The 19,956-nt window shown below is 43.4% G+C and overlaps 1 protein-coding gene across 1 annotated transcript in view; it reads left to right on the top strand.

Annotated features, from left to right (window-relative positions):
* LOC120028278 (mediator of RNA polymerase II transcription subunit 13-like) overlaps positions 1 to 2,789 on the top strand; it is a 32,279-nt gene extending 29,490 nt beyond the window's left edge. The window contains exons 25-30 of the mRNA XM_038973456.1: positions 405 to 563; positions 699 to 884; positions 1,049 to 1,194; positions 1,302 to 1,466; positions 1,663 to 1,763; positions 1,897 to 2,789. Of these exons, the coding sequence (XP_038829384.1) occupies positions 405 to 563; positions 699 to 884; positions 1,049 to 1,194; positions 1,302 to 1,466; positions 1,663 to 1,763; positions 1,897 to 2,029 (890 nt within the window). The 3' untranslated portion in view covers positions 2,030 to 2,789. The remainder of the gene's footprint in view (positions 1 to 404; positions 564 to 698; positions 885 to 1,048; positions 1,195 to 1,301; positions 1,467 to 1,662; positions 1,764 to 1,896) is intronic.
* Positions 2,790 to 19,956: the final 17,167 nt, after the last annotated feature.

Here is a 19,956-nt window from a genome sequence, read left to right as displayed (position 1 = left end):
ATGATTCTGTTTCAACCGTACCTGGCAGATGACAGACAGCGTGCGTTGTGTGGGCGAGTGGTTTGCTGATGTCAACTTTGTGAACAGAGTGCCCCATGGTGGGGCTATGGTATGGGCAGGCATAAGCTGTGGACAACGAACACAATTGCATTTTATCGATTGCAATTTCAATGCACAGATATACAGGGACAAGATCTTGAGGCCCATTTGTCGTGTCATTCATCGTGATAATGCACGGCCCCATGTTCGCAAGTATCTGTACACACTTCCTTGAAGCAGAAAATGGCATTCCAATTGACTGATTTCCTCATATGAACTGTGACTCAAAATCTTTGAAATTGTCACGTGTTGCATTTATATTGTTGTGCCCTGACTGACGACACCTATCTCCCTCTGTTTTCCAGATTGGAGTATTCTGCTGAGCAGAAGGAACCTGCAGTCTCTCAGCAAGCGCCTCAAGGAGACCTGCAGGATGTGTGGCATCTCTGCCGCAGACACTCCCAGCATCCTCAGCGCCTGCCTGGTCGCCATGGAGCCTCAGGGCTCCTTTGTCATCATGCCAGGTAAAAACTAACAAAAGTTGAACCTTGAGTGATGGCAGCACAATGCGGCCATGCTTCCCCCGTCTGAGTCCACTGAGTTTCCTGAAATGTTTTTGTGATGTCTGTATCGTGTTAACCCCTCTCTCTGCTGTGTAGACTCTGTGTCGACAGGCTCAGTGTTCGGCCGCAGCACCACTCTGAACATGCAGACGTCCCAGCTGAGCACTCCTCAGGACACGTCCTGCACCCACATCCTGGTGTTCCCCACCTCGGCAATGGTGCAGGTGAACAACGGCACCACCGAACAGAACCTAGACATCGCCTTCAACCCCATAAACCCTGGTCAGTAACACACACACACTGTAGATGTTGATGCATTTCTAGGCTCTGGCTGTAGTCTGGCTCTACACAGGGCAACGTTACCCGAAACAGGGAGACAGAGCAGCTCTGTCTAAACTACTGGGATATAGTCTTGAATGACTCTTTGTGTTTATCGCTCTCCATAGATGGTTCAGATGGGATGGGCATCTTTGACCTGTTTGATAACGACATGGTGGACCCTGACCTCATCAACATCCTGCCTAACTCCCCCACCACCTCCCCTGTTCACTCCCCGGGTGGACACTATCACCAAGGGGGAGATGGCAGCAAGGTAAGCCCCTCTCTGCCCCTACACAACACTACCAGCAGGAGTATGCTTACCTGACTACTGGTAAATGAAGGTTGAATAAGGATTGGTGGTGTCCCTGTGTGTTCCAGGGCCAAAGCACAGACCGTATGGAGTCCCATGAGGAGGCCCTGAACATCCTGCAACAGCCTATGGCTCTGGGCTACTTCATCTCCACAGCCAATGCTGGCCCCCTGCCTGACTGGTTCTGGTCAGCCTGCCCCCAGGCACAGAACCAGTGCCCACTGTTCCTCAAGGTACCTATCTACCGCTCCCCTGACAGTTAAACTGCTCGCAATGGCTTTTGTTCTTCTCGGGTCCTAAAACTCAGCAGCACATTTATGCGTTACTTGATCAGGAGTCCTGTCATTTGAATGTTTCCCTTTTCTAATGTAACTGGTGCGATGTTCAGGTGTTCTTCTAGCTGACCTCTTGTCTGTCGTCCCTCCCCAGGCCTCCCTGCACCTCCACGTGTCCTCGGTTCAATCAGACGAGCTCCTCCACAGCAAACACTCCCACCCTCTGGACTCCAACCACACCTCAGATGTGCTCAGGTACACTGCTCAAATGGAATGGAAGCCAAATGAAATAACAAATGGACAATACATTGATTTGATGGGCAGAAAAAAGGGGTGAATTTAATGTATATTTAGTTATACCTAGTGATGTGCTCTCTTCCCCTGAAAGGTTTGTGCTGGAGCAGTACAACGCCCTCTCCTGGCTGACGTGTGACCCTGCCACTCAGGACCGGCGCTCCTGTCTGCCTGTTCACTTTGTGGTGCTCAACCAGATGTACAACTTTATCATGAACATGCTCTGAACAAGGATATCAAGGGAGATCTATGGACCTCATCATGAAACAAATGGTAGGGGATTCCCTGAAGTGGATGGACCCTCAACACTGCAGGTTGGGGGCATGGCCATAAGGAATCTCCCCCCCAGCCAGCTGCTCCATGGCAGCACTGGAGGTGTCCTAGCCTATCAATCAAATGCCAAGTGTCCATTTTGGATGATGAGGGACTTTTCATAAAGGAGAATAGTCTTTTTAATAATCTTAGATTTCAATCTTCTGATAATTTTATCTTAATGAAATGCCTGCATATATATATATATTATTTATTGTACGTTTTTAAATGTGTCATTTGTATTTCTTTATCTTTTATATATAAAACATCTAAAGGTTGTGTATTGCCATTTCACTTTAAAAGGAATTGGTTTAAAATGTAAAGTAATTTTCTCAATTACAAAACCAAAACCCGCTCAAGTGAATTTGCTGTAGGCCGCTTTTAGAGTATTATTTTTTCAAAGGGTATTGCCCTGATGTACAGATTTAAGTAGGCTGGGCATTTATATCCTCTCCTTTTGAGTGGACATGATTTACAGCTCAGCCAAAGTGGCGGAGTCTGTTGCACAGTAATTCAATGCATTCAGATAAATGGGATATGAGGTACAGGTTGTCAGATTATATATTTTATATGACAGATTTTGAGAATTGTGTGTATATGTGTGTACATATAAATGTGTGCCGCTACAGATGGTGCAGCTTCTGTTTTAGGAATAAAGTGCGTCTACCTATCCAATTGTTTTGTCTCTTATGGAAACATTGCAGTGTTGAGGAATGGAGCAATTTCTTCCGGTACGAAGTTCTAGCCCTTGCTTGTTAAAATCTAACTCAGAATGCAAATGTTACCTCTGTCCTTGTTAGCCACAACCTCACTGCTGGGTGAGGGTTGGATTGGCACATTAATGAGATGTTGTTTTAGGGGTTGACAGGGCCATGGCTGGGGTCCAGATGGGTCCTTAATGGACCACGGGTTTAGGGTTACCCCCATTTAACCCCTACCCCAGCTAAATGGATTTGGCAGGTCGGTAAGAGTGGAATTGGCTAACTGAGGAGAACAGCTCATCCCAAAGCCTCATCCAATAACCGCCTTATGTTCAGTCTAATGGGATCCCATTGGAAGGGTAGCTAGTTGACTTATTCGTTAGTGGGCATTAGGGACAGTGTGCCAGAGCTGTCATTTGAGGGCAATTATAGTGCAACACAACTATTCCAGTCACATTGAAATCATCTGCGGACCAAGCAACGTACAGTATGGACAAATTAAGTGTGTATTTATTGGAGTTTGGGCCAATATGGGTAAAGGCAAGGCTGAGGGGATGTGAGATCAGAGAGCTGATCTGTGACAGTGTGAGCATGTTCTCCAGGACTCTCAAATATAATTCTGTGTTCGTAACATCTAGTTAACCGCTTTTCATAGAATCTCAAAGCGCTTTAAACAAGCAATCATGACAGGTCAGCCAATAGAGGCCAAGTCTTTAAAAGCTGTATCCTCTGAAGATGGAGGGGGTCAGTTCATGGCTTGAGCGGAAAGAGCTGGTCAGAGGATGGTAGATGGAGTCTGCTTGTAGAGGGCAAGTCTGGGAACCAGCCTGATTCTTATAACCACTGGACTTCTCTTCCACTCTGGAACACCACTTGGGTGATGCCTCGGCAGCTCTGGGTGCCAGAAAGCTCACCACACAGTTCAGAATAGTAGCCAGTCATCCTCATTATGAACCCTCTGCCTCAGCATCAGTATTCCTCTCACGCTTTAGGTGACTTTTCAAATAGTGTTCTCAAATACCAGCATACGACTGGGAAAAGTCCACTTGAACACCCCTCCAACTGCTAATTACTAGTGGAAAACTTGTCTACCATCTGAGCTCCGACTTCTCCCACATGCTGACGTCACATACAGTACTAAGGAAATTACCTCGATAACAGCATTTTCTGCAGTTAAAGGCAACGAAACATTTAGAAAAAGGCAACGAAACATTTAGAAAAAGCCATCTAACATGTTAACTAATTTTGTTTACAAGCATGATAACCATAAACTGAAAGTACAGCTAACAGCTTGTTTGCCATCAGCCAATTGGTGTTCTCAATGAGTTGAAGGCATGTAAATGCACACTCATTGCTCCCACTTTACAAGTAGTACTATTTTCCGATTTTCCCACTTATGAACACAAGTCCTCCAGGAGCGGAGAGATGCCATTATTGTAGACGTGCAACTCGTTAAGTGCAACTGTGTTTGTAGTCCCTAGCTTTGAGGACCTGATGTGTATGGTTGGGTTTAATATATTACTTGAGCTTCTTGAAACAGAAAAGCCCTGGAGTCTCTTTTCCTGCTCACTGCTGCTCCATCACAGTGAGATGATTTTAATAGTGGTTTATCCCTCTGACTTATGTCACTCTATATAACAGCTGAATGAGAAACTCTGGCTACACTACAACCTATAATTCCACCTGTTCACACTCCGGTTTGCTCGTTAAGTGAAAGATCAAATCAGGAGCTTAGGAGTCCTAATGAGATTACCATTAGTCACTAGTGATAGTTAATGGTATTTTCCTCTGTTGGTAAGTAACAGTGATGACTGGAGGCAGAGGACATAAACTCGAGGGCAGTAGGTCTGAAGACAGTGTATCTTTGTTTTCTAGAAGCCTACAATTAAATTGTACAATGAGCTCTAATAGGAAGACAAAGATATACAAATATTAAATTGCCTGTTTGTCATTCAGTAGAGAAGCAGCTGTCCACTATGTTGGTCAGCCTAATAAAGCAGCTTTAAAAAGGATGTAAACACAGTAAGGTGACTGTGTTCAGACCAATGAAAAGAGAGGTTCAGCCAATTCATGTCACTTCTCTGTACTGTACATACTCAGAATCGAATGTTTGTGTACAGCACAGAGCAACCAATGCCAAGAAGAGCTGATAAAACCTTAAGCTGGTTTAATGGAATTTAGATAAAGGTTACTCACTTAAGTAGTGGAAGATTAGACAGTGCTTAATGAATTCTCTGTATTCTAAATGGAAAGTTAAGCTTGGCCATTTAATTGACCTGTATGGCAGGTCATAGTATATGCAATGTAGTATGTCCTCTTCCAATAATTTCCTCATGTTTTAAACCCCTATAGCCAGTATTCATACATAGCAGTCATAATGTATCATGTGTAATGGGTATTAAGTTGGGCATTCCTAGGGCAGCACAGGTTTCTGGTCTAACGCATAGTAGTTGTGATTATTTGGGTTATAAAATGGGTTAAATGTTCTCTAAAATCCCCCTTTAGAGAATCGACATCCCCATGTATCCCCAATGACCATTTCTTGGGCTGTATGAGTGACAGTGTGCATGATAGAGAGTAGGTGAGGAGGAGAGTGCTAGAAAGTGAGAGAGGGAGGGTGAGTGAGACAGAGCGAGGTAGAGGAAGTATTTGCATAAGCTGAGTGTTACCTGGCACTACAGACCCCACAGACAGACGCAGCAGGTTGTCTCAGAGCCAAAGGAGTCTCATGCTGGAGAGGGTGGATATTGAATCACTTCCAAAGTCTGATAAGGGTGTTTTCCTTGGAGTAAGTCACTTGCCTGCCTTTTTGATTTGCTGCTAAGGTTGGTTGACATGCATTGGCAGATGGAGCAATAGATAGGTATGTATATGTGTGTTTGTGTTTATGTCTGCCTGTTTAAAAAGCATGATCTTTGAAAGTTTCAAAATGTAAAAAATGTTTGTCCAGATTTACTCATTGTTAATGATTTGTAACATAGGTACAAATAAACATGATCTGGTATCCATAATATGGTATGAGCTTCTGCACAATGTATTTATTAGCTGATTTTATCAGTTGTGTCTTTGACACTATTTTGAATGGAGAAGATGTTTGGAGACTGTTTCAGTCAGAGAGCTGAGAACCATGTTGGAATCTGTCAGCAAGTAAAGACAACTGTGTGAGTGTGTTTGAGTTATCAGCTCAACCAGTTCTTTACTATGACATGCTCCCAGAGAGGGCTGCCAACTTAGTAATTGACTGTTTCCTGCTAATTGAGATTATGGAAATACTTACACCCTTAGATACAGTAGCCTACATTGTAAATTAAGTATTTTTTTCTTCAGCGTATGTGTGTGTGTTCCATATTCTTGGCCATTTTCCCATACATCTCCTTTGTTGGCGTCTCTTTTTTGTGTGCAGATAAGGATGAATTTTAGAGAACAGGAGTGGTTAACTTCCAGCTAATCTTGTCTTTATTTGTATTTGTATTTATTATGGATCCCCATTAGCTTAAAAAAATACAATTTTAAAAACATTACAATACATTTACAGATGTTTTTTGTGTGTGTGTGTGCTAGTTGCGTGTGCCTGTGCCAATGTTTGTGTTGCGTCACAGTCCCCACTGTTCTATAAGGTGTTTTTTAATCTGTTTTTTAAATCAAATTTTACTGCTTGTGTCAGTTACTTGATGTGGAATAAAGTTCCATGTAGTCATGGCTCTACGTAGTACTGTATACACTGTTAGTCTCCCATAGTCTGTTCTGGACTTGAGGACTGTGAAGAGACCTCTTGTGGCATGTCTTGTGGGGTATGCATGCGTGTCCGAGCTGTGTACCAGTAGTTTAGACAGATAGCTCGGTGCATTCAACATGCCTCTCATAAATAAAAGTAGTGATGAAGCCAATCTCTCCTCCACTTTCAGCTCAGAGCGATTGGCATGCATATTATTAATATTAGCTCTCTGTGTACATCCAAGGGCCAGCCGTGCTGCCCTGTTCTGAGCCAATTGCAATTTTCCTAAGTCCTTTTTTGTGACGACTGAAAAGTAGTCAAGGTGCGACAAAACTAGGGCCTGTAGGACCTGCCTTGTTGATAGTGTTGTTAAGAAGGCAGAGTACCCATTTATTATAGACAGACTTCTCCCCATCTTAGCTACTACTGCATCAATATGTTTTGACCATGACAGTTTAGTCTAGGGTTAGTCCAAGCAGTTTAGTCATCTCAACGTGCTCAGTTTCCACATTATTTATTACAAGATTTAGTTGAGGTTTAGGGTTTAGTGAGTGTTTTGTTCCAAATACAATTCTTTAGTTTTAGAAATATTTAGGGCTAACTTAGTCCTTGCCACCCACTCTGAAACTAACTGCAGCTCTTTGTTGAGTGTTGCAGTCATTTCAGTCGCTGTAGTAGCTGACGTGTATAGTGTTGAGTCATCCGCATACATAGACACTCTGGCTTTACTCAAAGTCAGTGGCATGTCGTTAGTAAAAATTGAAAAAAGCAAGGGGCCTAAACAGCTACCCTGGAGAATTCCTGATTCTAACTGGATTCTATTTGAAAGGCTTCCATTAAAGAACACCCTTTGTGTTCTGTTAGACTCTTTATCCACATTATAGCAGGGGGTGTAAAGCCATAACACAAGTTTTTCCAACAGCAGACTATGATCGATAATGTAAAAAGCTGCACTGAAGTTTAACAAGACAGCCTCCACAATCATTTTATCATCAATTTCTCTCAGCCAATCATCAGTCATTTGTGTAAGTGCTGTGCTTGTTGAGTGTCCTTCCCTATAAGCATGCTGAAATTCTGTTGTCAATTTGTTTACTGTGAAATAGCATTGCATCTGGTTAAACGCAATTTTTTCCAGAAGTTTACTAAGGGTTGGTAACAGGCTGATTGGTCGGCTATTTGAGCCAGGTAAGGGGACTATTCTTGGGTAGCGGAATGACTTTAGCTTCCCTCCAGGCCTGAGGGCACACACTCTCTAGTAGGCTTAAATTGAAGATGTGGCAAAAAGGAGTCGCAATATTGTCTGCTATTATCCTCAGTAATTTTCCATCCAGATTGTCAGACCCCGGTGGCTTGTCATTGTTGATAGACAACAATCATTTTTTCACCTCTTCCACACTGACTTTACGGAAATCAAAAGTACAATTCTTGTCTTTTATAATTTGGTCCGATATACTTGGATGTGTAGTGTCAACGTTTGTTTCTGGCATGTCATCCCTAAGTTTGCTTATCTTGCCAATGAAAAAGTCATTCAAGTGCTTTGCAATATCAGTGGGCTTTGTGATGAATGAGCCATCTGATTCAATAAATGAAGGAGCCGAGTGGGCTTTTTATTTATTTTTTATATATTTTTTTAAATGTCATTTAAGGTGCCCCAAAGCTTTTTACTATCATTCTTTTTATAATTTATCTTTGTTTCATAGTGTAGTTTCTATTTCTTTCTATTTAGTTTAGTCACATGATTTCTTAACCTCTCTGGGATATGTGGGACGCTAGCGTTCCACCTCGCCAACAGCCAGTGAAATTGCAGGGCGCCAAATTCAAACAGAAATCTCAATTAAAATTCCTCAAACATACAAGTATTATACACCATTTTAAAGATAAACTTCTTGTTAATCCAGCCACAGTGTCTGATTTCAAAAAAGGCTTTACGGCGAAAGGACACCTTGCGATTATGTTAGGTCAGCGCCTAGTCACAGAAAACCATACAGCCATTTTCCAAAGAAGGAGAGGTGTCACAAAAGACAGAAATAGCGTTAAAATGAATCACTAACCTTTGATGATCTTCACCGGATGGTACTCCCAGTACTCCATGTTAGACAATAAATGTGTGTTTTGTTCAATAAAGATCATCTTTATGTCCAAAAACCTCATTTGAAATTGGTGCGTTATGTTCAGAAATGCATTGTCTCAAACAAACATCCGGTGAAAGTGCAGAGAGCCACATCAAATTACAGAAATACTCATAAACATTGATCTAAGATACAAGTGTTATACATACGATTATAGATACACTTCTCCTTAATGCATCCGCTGTGTCAGATTTCAAAAATACTTAACGGTAAAAGCACACCATGCAATTATGTTAGGTCAGCGCCTAGCAACAGAAAAACATAGCCATTTTTCAACCAAGCAGAGGTGTCACAAAACTCAGAAATAGCATTATAAATATTCACTTACCTTTGATGATCTTCATCAGAATGCACTCCCAGGAATAGCAGTTCCACAATAAATGTTTGTTATGTTTGATAAAGTCCATAATTTATGTCCAAATACTTCCTTTTTGTTTGCGCGTTTAGTCCAGTAATCCAAATGCACGATGTGCAGGCACTAGGTCCAGACGAAAAGTCAAAAAGTTCCATTAACCTTCATAGAAACATGTCAAACGATGTATAAATATATATGCATATTCTAGCTTCTGGGCCTGAGTAGCAGGCAGTTTACTCTGGGCACCTTATTCATCCAAGCTACTCAATACTGCCCCCCCAGTCCCAAAGAAGTTTTAATTTGCAGTATCAGTTAGGCCAATCCGTTGGGCTGCCAGGCTTAATTGCCATACCCTTTGCCTCATTCCTCTCAACCATACAACTTTTCTATTCCTCATCAATCCAAGGGGATTTAACAGTTTTTACGAGAATGGAGGGATCAAGCCATTGGATCTCTCAGGCCCAGAGGGGTTAGAGAGGTCAGGGCAGCCACGGCACTGTGATGACAAACAAACAGCCAGGAAGTAAAGTAAGGGAGGACATACCTACCCAACGGGCTGACAGCTCCAAGCACAGGTTTAACCCAATGATTTATATATACACTAGATAACTGATAGGGGGCACTGTGCTGAAGCCCCCATGCCTCCATCTTGGTATCATTTTTTCTAGATGACTAATGTTACTGTCCCCACTACAATAAAAAAAATACTTAAATACATGTTATTTTGTCCTTGAAACATTTAATTGAAATACTGTGGAATTCCATCCGTTCCTATCGAGGACTGCGCCTACTGGGGAGTGCCAATATGGCCGACCTGGGGCTTCAAAGCCTCTTAGTGGCCAATACATAGCATCAGCAATCCAGGGTTTATATACATCATTGACCCAAGACCCCATTCCAAATATACCACCACTGCTCTGTGAGGGAAGGAACATAAACAGCAGCCAGCATGTAAGGTCTTGTCCAAGTAGACTAGCTCCTGAGTGGCGCAGTGGTCTAAGGCACTGCATCTCAGTGCTGGAGGCATCACAACAGACCCTGGTTAAATTCCAGGCTGTATCACAACTGGCTGTGATTGAGAGTCCCATAGGGCGGTGCACAAAGGGCCCAGCTTTGTCCGGGTTGGGGTTTGGCCTGGGGTAGGCCGTCATTGTAAATAAGAATTTGTTCTTAGCTGACTTGCCTAGTTAATTAAAGGTAAACAAAATACACAGTGTCTCAGAGCTGGATTATGTCATTCAACAACCACAATTTGTTTTGTGGTATATGTGACTCACAACCTGTAATTGGCTATATTCAAGGATATGTGACATGGATTTGTCTCAGTGTAAACACGCTACACAACAGTGAAGGACTTTCATCAGTGGTCATCAAGGGGGGTAGTCCCGGAGGGCTAATGTTTTCTCTCTCTATTGCCTCAGGCTCAATACTGCCACCTCCCCATAGTATTGCATCAACTCTGCCCCATACAAACCCCATCTTTCACCAAGGGATTTACGCCATGCAGAGAGAGGGATCAGTTCTCTCTCATCTGTCCTCCATTCATCCCATAGGGAGGGCATCACCCTAAAGAGATTCTAACAATCCATTATGAGACTCCCAAAGCTTCTTTCACTATAGAAACACCATGCATGGGGAAGAAGCATAATCCAAGGGGGATTTGTTGCTTTTTATGTTCACAGGAGGTTTTCAGCAAAGTGAGTTAACTGCAGGTTATATGCGCTGGTGATTCTCTATGGACTTTTGTCTCATAATGTGGACAGAAATCTGGCCCACTGGCACACACCCACAGACAGTACACATTTAATGTAGTAGAATACATGAGTAGTCTGTCCTCTACCTTGCAGTAAAGGTGAGCACCTAACCTGATGTATGTAACTGTTTAGTGTATCAGCATTCACTAACAGCATTACCAGTCATGCGTCCTTGGGAAGAATGCCTCCCAAATGAATTAAATGGATTTGTAAAGCCAAAGTCCTCAATTGGATTATTCTAATGATGTAACCCATAACATGCATCATTTGTGTTTTTTAGACTGTGTAGTCATTGGAACTAGTCTGTCCTGTGAAACACACCTTGGCCTAGATTCAATCAGATCAAGCATTAACCGACAATAGCCGACACCTGCATAGCTAACGTTTTAGCAGTGTCATGACTCAGGAGGTGTAACTGTGTTGGAGCTGTCAAATCGGTGAGCAGCTGCTCTTGATCATTGTCGCAAAGCCACAACAAGTTACAAGTTCAGAACGAGAAAGTGTAGACTATATAGAAATGACGCTCAAATTGAAAATCATTCAACAAAATCACGAGGATTTCTAATCAGCCTAAGTAGAGCCTGTCGTGCTCTAGATGGCACAGTAGAATGAACTTGACAATGGAGACTGAAGTACTGTTACTTTTAGCTTTATATCTGAAGCATGGTAACGACTAACACTGTTCACGCAGACAAATATCAAACTGCAAGACAGCTAATATACATATCTCCTTGACCTTCAACTGATACTGATTGTCTGTTAAAACGCAAAGGAGTTATGGACTATCATTAAAGATGCAGGGATGGCAGGTAGCCTAGTGGTTAGAGCGTGGGGCCAGCAGCTGAAAGGTTGCTAGATCGAATCCCTGAGCTGACAGGGTAAAAATCTGTTGTTCTGCCCCTGAACAAGGCAATTAACCCAATGTTCCTAGGCTGTCATTGTAAATAAGAATTAGTTCTTACTGACTTACCTAGTTAAATGAAGGTTAAAAAAATATTACATCCCCCCCCTTAGCTAGAGCTTGCAAGTAAACATAAGCTTTTAAGAAGAATATAGTATTTTTAATACTGCTGTAGAGTCAAAGGTAGGTGGTGGTCTAGTTTCACTTACAATACCAGGTTTTACCCCTGACTCACTCAAGCACATAGTCATGTAGCCTCACTGATAATTTAGAGCACCTGCCTACTCTGGTGCATTGACTGGTGTGATTCTCTATGAGAGGGTTCTGGTGCTCTGTCATTTGTCATGTTCTATCTGTGTTAGTTTGTGTCTTTGTGTTTCCTCTTCGACCTCCTGGTCTGAATCAGAGTCAGTGATTGTGACTTCTTTGTTAACCTGGCTGTTCTGTCAGGTCTGAGATGCTTCCTGTTTCAGCGGTAGCGAGCTCCTGCGGGTGTGATGATATCATATGATCACGGTTTATCTCTGATTCTCACCGCTGTTCCTGGCTGACATCCTTTTGTACCTCTCCATGCACGCTCTCTCCCTCCCGAAATGAAGGAAGTGGTGATGCCGTTTTGTCATAGATTGTCTTCTGCTGCAGCTATCTGCGTTTCAAGCCATGCTGGACATTTTTGGGAGTCACTGGCTGAAGGGCTGCTTTACTTGTAGGTAGGTTGGAGCGTAGGACATGCCCCATGAGTAGCTGAGCAGAAGAGTACTGCAGACCCATGACAGGTGTGTTTCTCAGGTTCAGTAGAGCTGCGTGAGGGTCAACACCTGTCTGTGCTGTTGACGTGAGCATGTTTTTCACTGACTTAATGGTCCTCTCAGCCATTCCCTTTGACTGGGGAAACCCTGGACTAGAATGAATGATTTTGAAACCCCACTCTTTTGCAAACATGATCCATCTCAGCACTTGAAAAGGGTACATGATCTGCAATCAGTTCAGCTGCAATACCATGTCTAGTAAACACAGCTTTAAACTTTGCTATGACAGTACCTGATGTCTTGTCCGACAGCACCTCTGGATATTTGGAGTAGTAGTACACTATCAGAAGGAATGAGCGCCCTTGGAACTCAAAGATATCAACAGCGATTTTTTGCCATGTCAGGCACTGTGTGGGGTAGGAGTGGTTCCTTTCGGTTGCTGGGCGTTTTTTTTTTGACAGGAAGTGCACGATTCAACCGTCATTCGGACATCTTCAGTGAGGCCTGGCCAATACATGAGAGCTCTGGCATGCGCTAAGAAGCGTTGACTGCTTGTCACGATAGTTATAATGATTGGACCAAGGCGCAGCGTGCGTAGAATTCCACATGTTTAATAAATAACAAACTCACCAAACAAAACAGAAGAAAAACTAAACGTGACGTTCTGGGCTGCTCACAGGAAGTTACACAAAAACAAGATCCCACAAACAACAGGTGGGAAAAGGCTGCCTAAATATGATCCCCAATCAGAGACAACGATAGAGTTTCCTCTGATTGGGAACCATACCAGGCCAACATAGAAAACTAAAAACTAAAATGCCCACCCTAATCACACCCTGACCTAACCAAATAGAGAAACAAAAAGGCTCTCTAAGGTCAGGTTGTGACACTGCCCTGATGTGCAATGTGGAGCCTCTTAAGTACCTCAGTTCTAAAAAGTCTTTGGGAATGATAATACGTTTGTTTACCATGAGCAGTCCATCTTCAATGTAAAGAGAGTCTGATGTGCCAATAGGTTTCCACTTTCAGTGGTGCACTTTTCTTCTTGTGTGGCCATCCATCTCTGTGTAGGTTCCTCAGCAGCTACATCTCACTGTCTGCATCTGTGACTGCTCTCAGCTGTTGCATAACAGCACCCTCCAGTGGCTGATGTGTGGAGAAGTGTGACCTCTCGTCACTGAGGTCACACTTCATGTGAGGCAGTCTGGGGTCCATCCCTGGATAGCGTGTCTGCTATTAACATGTCTTTACCTGGGGTGTAGACGATGTGAATATCATATTTCTGTATTTGAAGGAGCATCCTTTGAAGACAGGCAGGCGCCTTTCCAATAGGCCTGGTGGTTATAGCCTCAAGTGGTTTGTGGTCAGATTGAACTGACCGGGACACTATAGACATACTGGTGAAACCTCTTCAGTGCGAACACGATTGCCAGGAGTTCTTTTTTTATCTGGGCATAATTTTGTTCTGCCCCAGACAGAGCTCTGGATGCAAAGGCTGTTTACTTTGCATCAGAACAGCTCCAACTCCATCTTTGGATGCATCAGCTTGTATTTCAATATCTTCCTGTGAATTGGAAGAATTTCAGCAGCGCCGTAGTGGAGATGGCTTTTTTCAGTCTCTCCAGTACTGCTTGTAGTTCTGGGTGCCACTGCCACGCCATGTCCTTCCTGAGGAGCATTCTGAGTGGTGCAGTGAGCGTTGCTTCATCTTGGTTATTACTGGGTTAGGAAACGTGTCATATCCAGTAACCTCTGTAGATCTTTTCTGTCTTTTGGTAGGGGAATCTGTGTGATTGCTGTCACCTTGGAGATGTCTGCTTTAACCCTTTCTGCGCTGATGATGGGCCCCATGTACTTCACTTCACTCACCATGTATTATATCTTCTCAGCATTTAACTTCACATTCAGATGGATAGCTCTGTCCATCACCTGCTGTAGAATGCGGCCATGCTCTTCTTTGGTGGCTGCTGCCATTATCGTGTCATTTGCAATTACATAGACACCATCAATGTCACCAAAACTGAGTTAATCTGCTGAAATACCTTTTTATGCAAAAAAGGTAAGCGATTAAACCGGTACCTACCCCATGTGGTATTGAATGTGCAGAGATCATCTGATTCCTCATCCAGCTTTATTTGCCAATACCCCTCCTTCTCATCTATGATAGTGAATATCTTCTTGCATTGCACATCCTCTGAGGTGGGAATGGAGAAGTGTTGGTGCTGTATGGCCTTGTTCCGGTCCTTAGGATCCAGACACACCCTAAGAGAGAAATTTTTATTTTCTGTTAGGAATAGGCTGCTGCCCCACACTGATGGTTTGGTTACTTTGCTGACCACACCCATCTGCTCTTGAATGTCCAATGTCTCTTTCAGCCTGTCAAGCACAGCATATGGGATTTTCCTACATCCATGAACAACAGGAGGGACTTTTGGATCAATGTAGATGTGGTGTTGGCATGGAAACTCACATAGTCCTTTAAACACAGATGCATAGAGCTTGAGCAGCTCTTCCTTGGAGCAAGGAGCAAGGTGGAGCATGGCATGCAACTGTTGCAACTTTTCATTTTTGGTCAAGCTGCACACATGCCTCTCTGCCTAGCAGTGGTGTGTCAGATGCATCTGTAACATAGAACTGTAGATGGGCTTGTTTGTGCCGCATGTGCACTTGCAATGTCATGATGCCCTTTGGTTTGATGCGGGTGCCTCCATAGGCTACGAGTACAGTGTCAGTCTCTTTCACTTTGAATTGCTTGGACAATTTGTCTGCTATTGCTTGTGAGCACATTAGCTTCAGCTCCTGTGTCTAACTTAAAGTTGACCGTCTGTTCCCCTATACGCAAGTTTGTGTGCCAGCCAGCCAGCATCTTTTTTTGTGTGCTTGTGTCACTGCACCTATGAACAACATGTCCACTTCCCTAACCTCTGTTTCAACAGGAGCAACATCTGTCCCTGACCTACACACAGCTGCAAAGTGATTTCTCTTGCCACACTTTTTACACTCAACATTAAATGCAGGGCACCTCTATGGTTTGTGTGTTTTTCCACAAGTCTTTGTCTGCTGCTCGCTGGTTGAGCGAGCGGCCTGTCTTTGTTCTGACTGTGCTCGTGATTGCTTAACATGGAGGCCCTTTTTTTCCATAGCATGCACAAACTGTTCTATGTTATTGCTAGCTGACATAGCTTTAGCCTGAGCTGATGCAACTTATTTTGCACGGGAAACATCTATGGCCTTAGCTAGGGTTAAATCTGAAATGGAGAGTAGTTTCTCTCTTAGTCCACTATCTGTGATGCTAAACACAATTTTGTCCTTTAGCATTAGATCCTCTGTTAGGGATGCACGATATATCGGTATGCATATTGGAATCGGCCGATATTAGCTACAAATGCCAACATCGGCCCGATGTCTAGTTTAACGGCGATGTGCAAAACCGATGTCAAAGCTACCGTGCATACCTATATAACGTAGGTACATGACGTAATGACGCCACAAAAAATATAGCGCTACACGTGCAACATAGCATTCCTAACCTAGCCCACAATGTCTGCTGTGTGGATCGAGCAGTCAACAAGTCGAGCAGTCATTTGAAAAAGTAAGAACATTTCAGAGAGATAACTCAAAGAATTCATGGCCCTTGACAATCAACCGTTCTCCGTCGTGGATGATGTTGGCTTTCGCCGACTGATCGAGCACCGGTACACACTACCAAGTAGGCGCTATTTTTCAGATGTTGCCCTACCGGAGTTACACAGCATTGTTGAAACTCACATCCATGAGCTACTTGCTATGGGCGTGGCGTCACGACAGACAATTGGACCAGCGATATCAGCCCCATGAGCATTACGAGTCTGACAGCACAGTAGGTCAATGAGGATTTCGTACTGAGGAAAGCCGTATTGCATGCTCAAGAATGTGCTGGTTCTCATATCGCTGCTGCCATTTCAATGGCATTTGAGAACATGTTTGAAACTTGGAAACATGAACACACTAGTTAGCTTCATTCGAACAACTGACTTGAGAAATAAGCTCAACTGCATCTGCAGCAAACGTGATACCCTGTCATGGCATTGAAACGCCTGCTCAACATAAATGCCAACACAGACCGTTGGGTAAATTGGAAAAGTACTCTACTAGAGGCTGTGAACAAGCGATTCGGTGGCTTTTTCTCTCTGAGCCATTACTGTGTCGCCACCATGCTCAATGCTAGGTACAAGGACTGCTACTTCGATGCAGACAAGAAACAGGGTTTACGTGAAATGTTACAGACACAGATGAACAAGATGAAAACGGACACAGTGACAGTGCCCACCAAGGAAGAGAGGCCACGGACAGACAGAGCTGAAACTTCACTGCTTGACATGTATGATGAAATCCTGGTTGAGACTGAACAAATGAACAATGAAACAGCACAGCAAGTAAGTGAAAGATATAGGTTTTGATTATGTTTTACTGGTAATGGGGACATACGTAAATGCCAACAAAATAACTTTTTGGTCAGTGTGTGTGCGTGTTAACTATTTAACTGTACTATAATGCTTAAAAGGCCGCTAAAATTGTAAATATCGGTTATCGGTATAGTTTTTTTTGGCAAGGAAAATATTGGATATCGGTATTGGCCCAAAATGTAATATCGGTACATCCCTATCCTCTGTGTCTTTGAACTCACAGCTGCGTGCTCTCAGTCAATACCTGCCTGTTCATTGAACTTGTGTGCCCAAAACTGATGTCTCTCGAACACAGGATTCCTGCGTGGTGAGCAGTAATTTTCAAATGCTTTCATCACCTCGGACAGTTTTTTGTTTTCCCAGTTTCTTGTTTTCCGGGTGGCGTATGTGATCTCCATTGTGTTGTATATCTCCAGTGGGTCGTCTCCGATGCAGTGTAGCAAAACTGCTCTTTTCCTAGCCTCTGACTTTGTTACCATTTCCGCCAATTTTCTGAGTGGTTTCCAGTCAATGACAACGGAGATGGTGTTGTAAACGACTGCATTGCTGCTAATCCCAAGCTTGATAGCCAACAATACCGTTGTTTCACCCAAGTTAGCATTAGCCTGCTAACTAGCCACTAGTTTTAGTAGTCTGCTGGTGAAGTCCGCATTCTCACTCATTCAACTAGCACTGGAAATTTTCCTGTTTTTTTGTTTAATCTTCTGCCATGTCGTGCTCTAGATGGCACAATATAATTAACTTGACAATGGAGACTGAAGTACTTTATATCTGAAGCATGGTAACGATTAACACTGTGCACGCAGGTGTGACCTTCCTGTTCCCGTCCCTCAAGTCAGTAAGTCAACACAGGAAGGAGCAATGGATGGATAGTTCATTTATTTCCAAAGCTGCAATGATGGGACACACAGTATGGATGACTGGTCAGTAGTCGACGGGATATAAATAGCACTCCCACAGCAACTCTCCATATATCTACTGTTTAATATATTAACAAAAAAACTATCCAAATGTCTATTAGTCATTATGATCGTATAGTGGATTTCACTATTTCGAATAATTCCTAATTTACTACACTAAAAATAAATAGAGTTTCCACGTGTAATCTCATATTTACAACATCAGAATAAACTATCATCCATTTTAGTATTCAAAATATATAAAAATTGAGCTGAAATTACTCAATGTCACACTCTTGTGGCGAAGAAATATAATACAACAAGAATGTACCACATATTTTCCTAAGCTAACAAAATCAGGCTAATACGCTGGCTGGTGCTCATGAGTTTATAAAACATATCCTTTATACATTTGTCATAAATTACCTGCAATGATGGGTGTGGATGAATGGTCAGTAGTCAATAGCACTCCTAAAGAAGATGCATTTTCGAGTTAGCTAGCAAATTTTCCCCCAACATCGGACACCCCCTAACTTCAGAAACTCTTTAGCGGTTGGAGGATTAAATCACCTTGAGCTCAACATTTAAATGGCCTGGAGAATAATGATACATTTTGCGACAATTTTTATTTATTTATTTTATTTAACTAGGCAAGCCAGTTAAGAACAAGTTATTATTTACAATGACGGCCTACCCCGGCCAAACCCTAACCGGGTGACGCTGGGCCAATTGTGCACCGCCCTAAATACACCCTTCAAGCCAGCTGACCACCGATTTTCATTGCAGTTTATGTAAATTAAGTTAGGCTTTGAGAGTTTTCCAAAAAGTAATATATACAGTGACTTGCGAAAGTATTCACCCCCAAACAAACAAGACAACATTTTATTTCATTTCACTTCACCAATTTGGACTATTTTTTGTATGTCCATTACATGAAATCCAAATAAAAATAAATTACAGGTTGTAATGCAAAATAGGAAAAACGCCAAGGGGGACAATCACTTTTGCAAGGCACTGCATATATATACACTGCTCAAAAAAATAAAGGGAACACTTAAACAACACAATGTAACTCCAAGTCAATCACACTTCTGTGAAATCAAACTGTCCACTTAGGAAGCAACACTGATTGACAATAAATTTCACATGCTGTTGTGCAAATGGAATAGACAACAGGTGGAAATTATAGGCAATTAGCAAGACACCCCCAATAAAGGAGTGGTTCTGCAGGTGGTGACCACAGACCACTTCTCAGTTCCTATGCTTCCTGGCTGATGTTTTGGTCACTTTTGAATGCTGGCAGTGCTTTCACTCTAGTGATAGCATGAGACGGATTCTACAACCCACACAAGTGGCTCAGGTAGTGCAGCTCATCCAGGATGGCACATCAATGCGAGCTGTGGCAAGAAGTTTTGCTGTGTCTGTCAGCGTAGTGTCCAGAGCATGGAGGCGCTACCAGGAGACAGGCCAGTACATCAGGAGACGTGGTGGAGGCCGTAGGAGGGCAACAACCCAGCAGCAGGACCGCTACCTCCGCCTTTGTGCAAGGAGGAGCAGGAGGGGAGCACTGCCAGAGCCCTGCAAAATGACCTCCAGCAGGCCACAAATGTGCATGTGTCTGCTCAAACGGTCAGAAACAGACTCCATGAGGGTGGTATGAGGGCCCGACGTCCACAGGTGGGGGTTGTGCTTACAGCCCAACACCGTGCAGGACGTTTGGCATTTGCCAGAGAACACAAAGATTGGCAAATTCGCCACTGGCGCCCTGTGCTCTTCACAGATGAAAGCAGGTTCACACTGAGCACGTGACAGAGTCTGGAGACGCCGTGGAGAACGTTCTGCTGCCTGCAACATCCTCCAGCATGACCGGTTTGGCGGTGGGTCAGTCATGGTGTGGGGTGGCATTTCTTTGGGGGGGCCGCACAGCCCTCCATGTGCTCGCCAGAGGTAGCCTGACTGCCATTAGGTACCGAGATGAGATCCTCAGACCCCTTGTGAGACCATATGCTGGTGCGGTTGGCCCTGGGTTCCTCCTAATGCAAAACAATGCTAGACCTCATGTGGCTGGAGTGTGTCAGCAGTTCCTGCAAGAGGAAGGCATTGATGCTATGGACTGGCCCGCCCGTTCCCCAGACCTGAATCCAATTGAGCACATCTGGGACATCATGTCTCGCTCCATCCACCAACGCCACGT

Source organism: Salvelinus namaycush, chromosome 34 (assembly GCF_016432855.1).
Source record: "Salvelinus namaycush isolate Seneca chromosome 34, SaNama_1.0, whole genome shotgun sequence".
In the NCBI taxonomy this organism is placed as follows: domain Eukaryota; kingdom Metazoa; phylum Chordata; class Actinopteri; order Salmoniformes; family Salmonidae; genus Salvelinus; species Salvelinus namaycush.
Note: the sequence above shows the minus strand (reverse complement) of the source record. Positions and strands in the feature narration are given on the sequence as shown.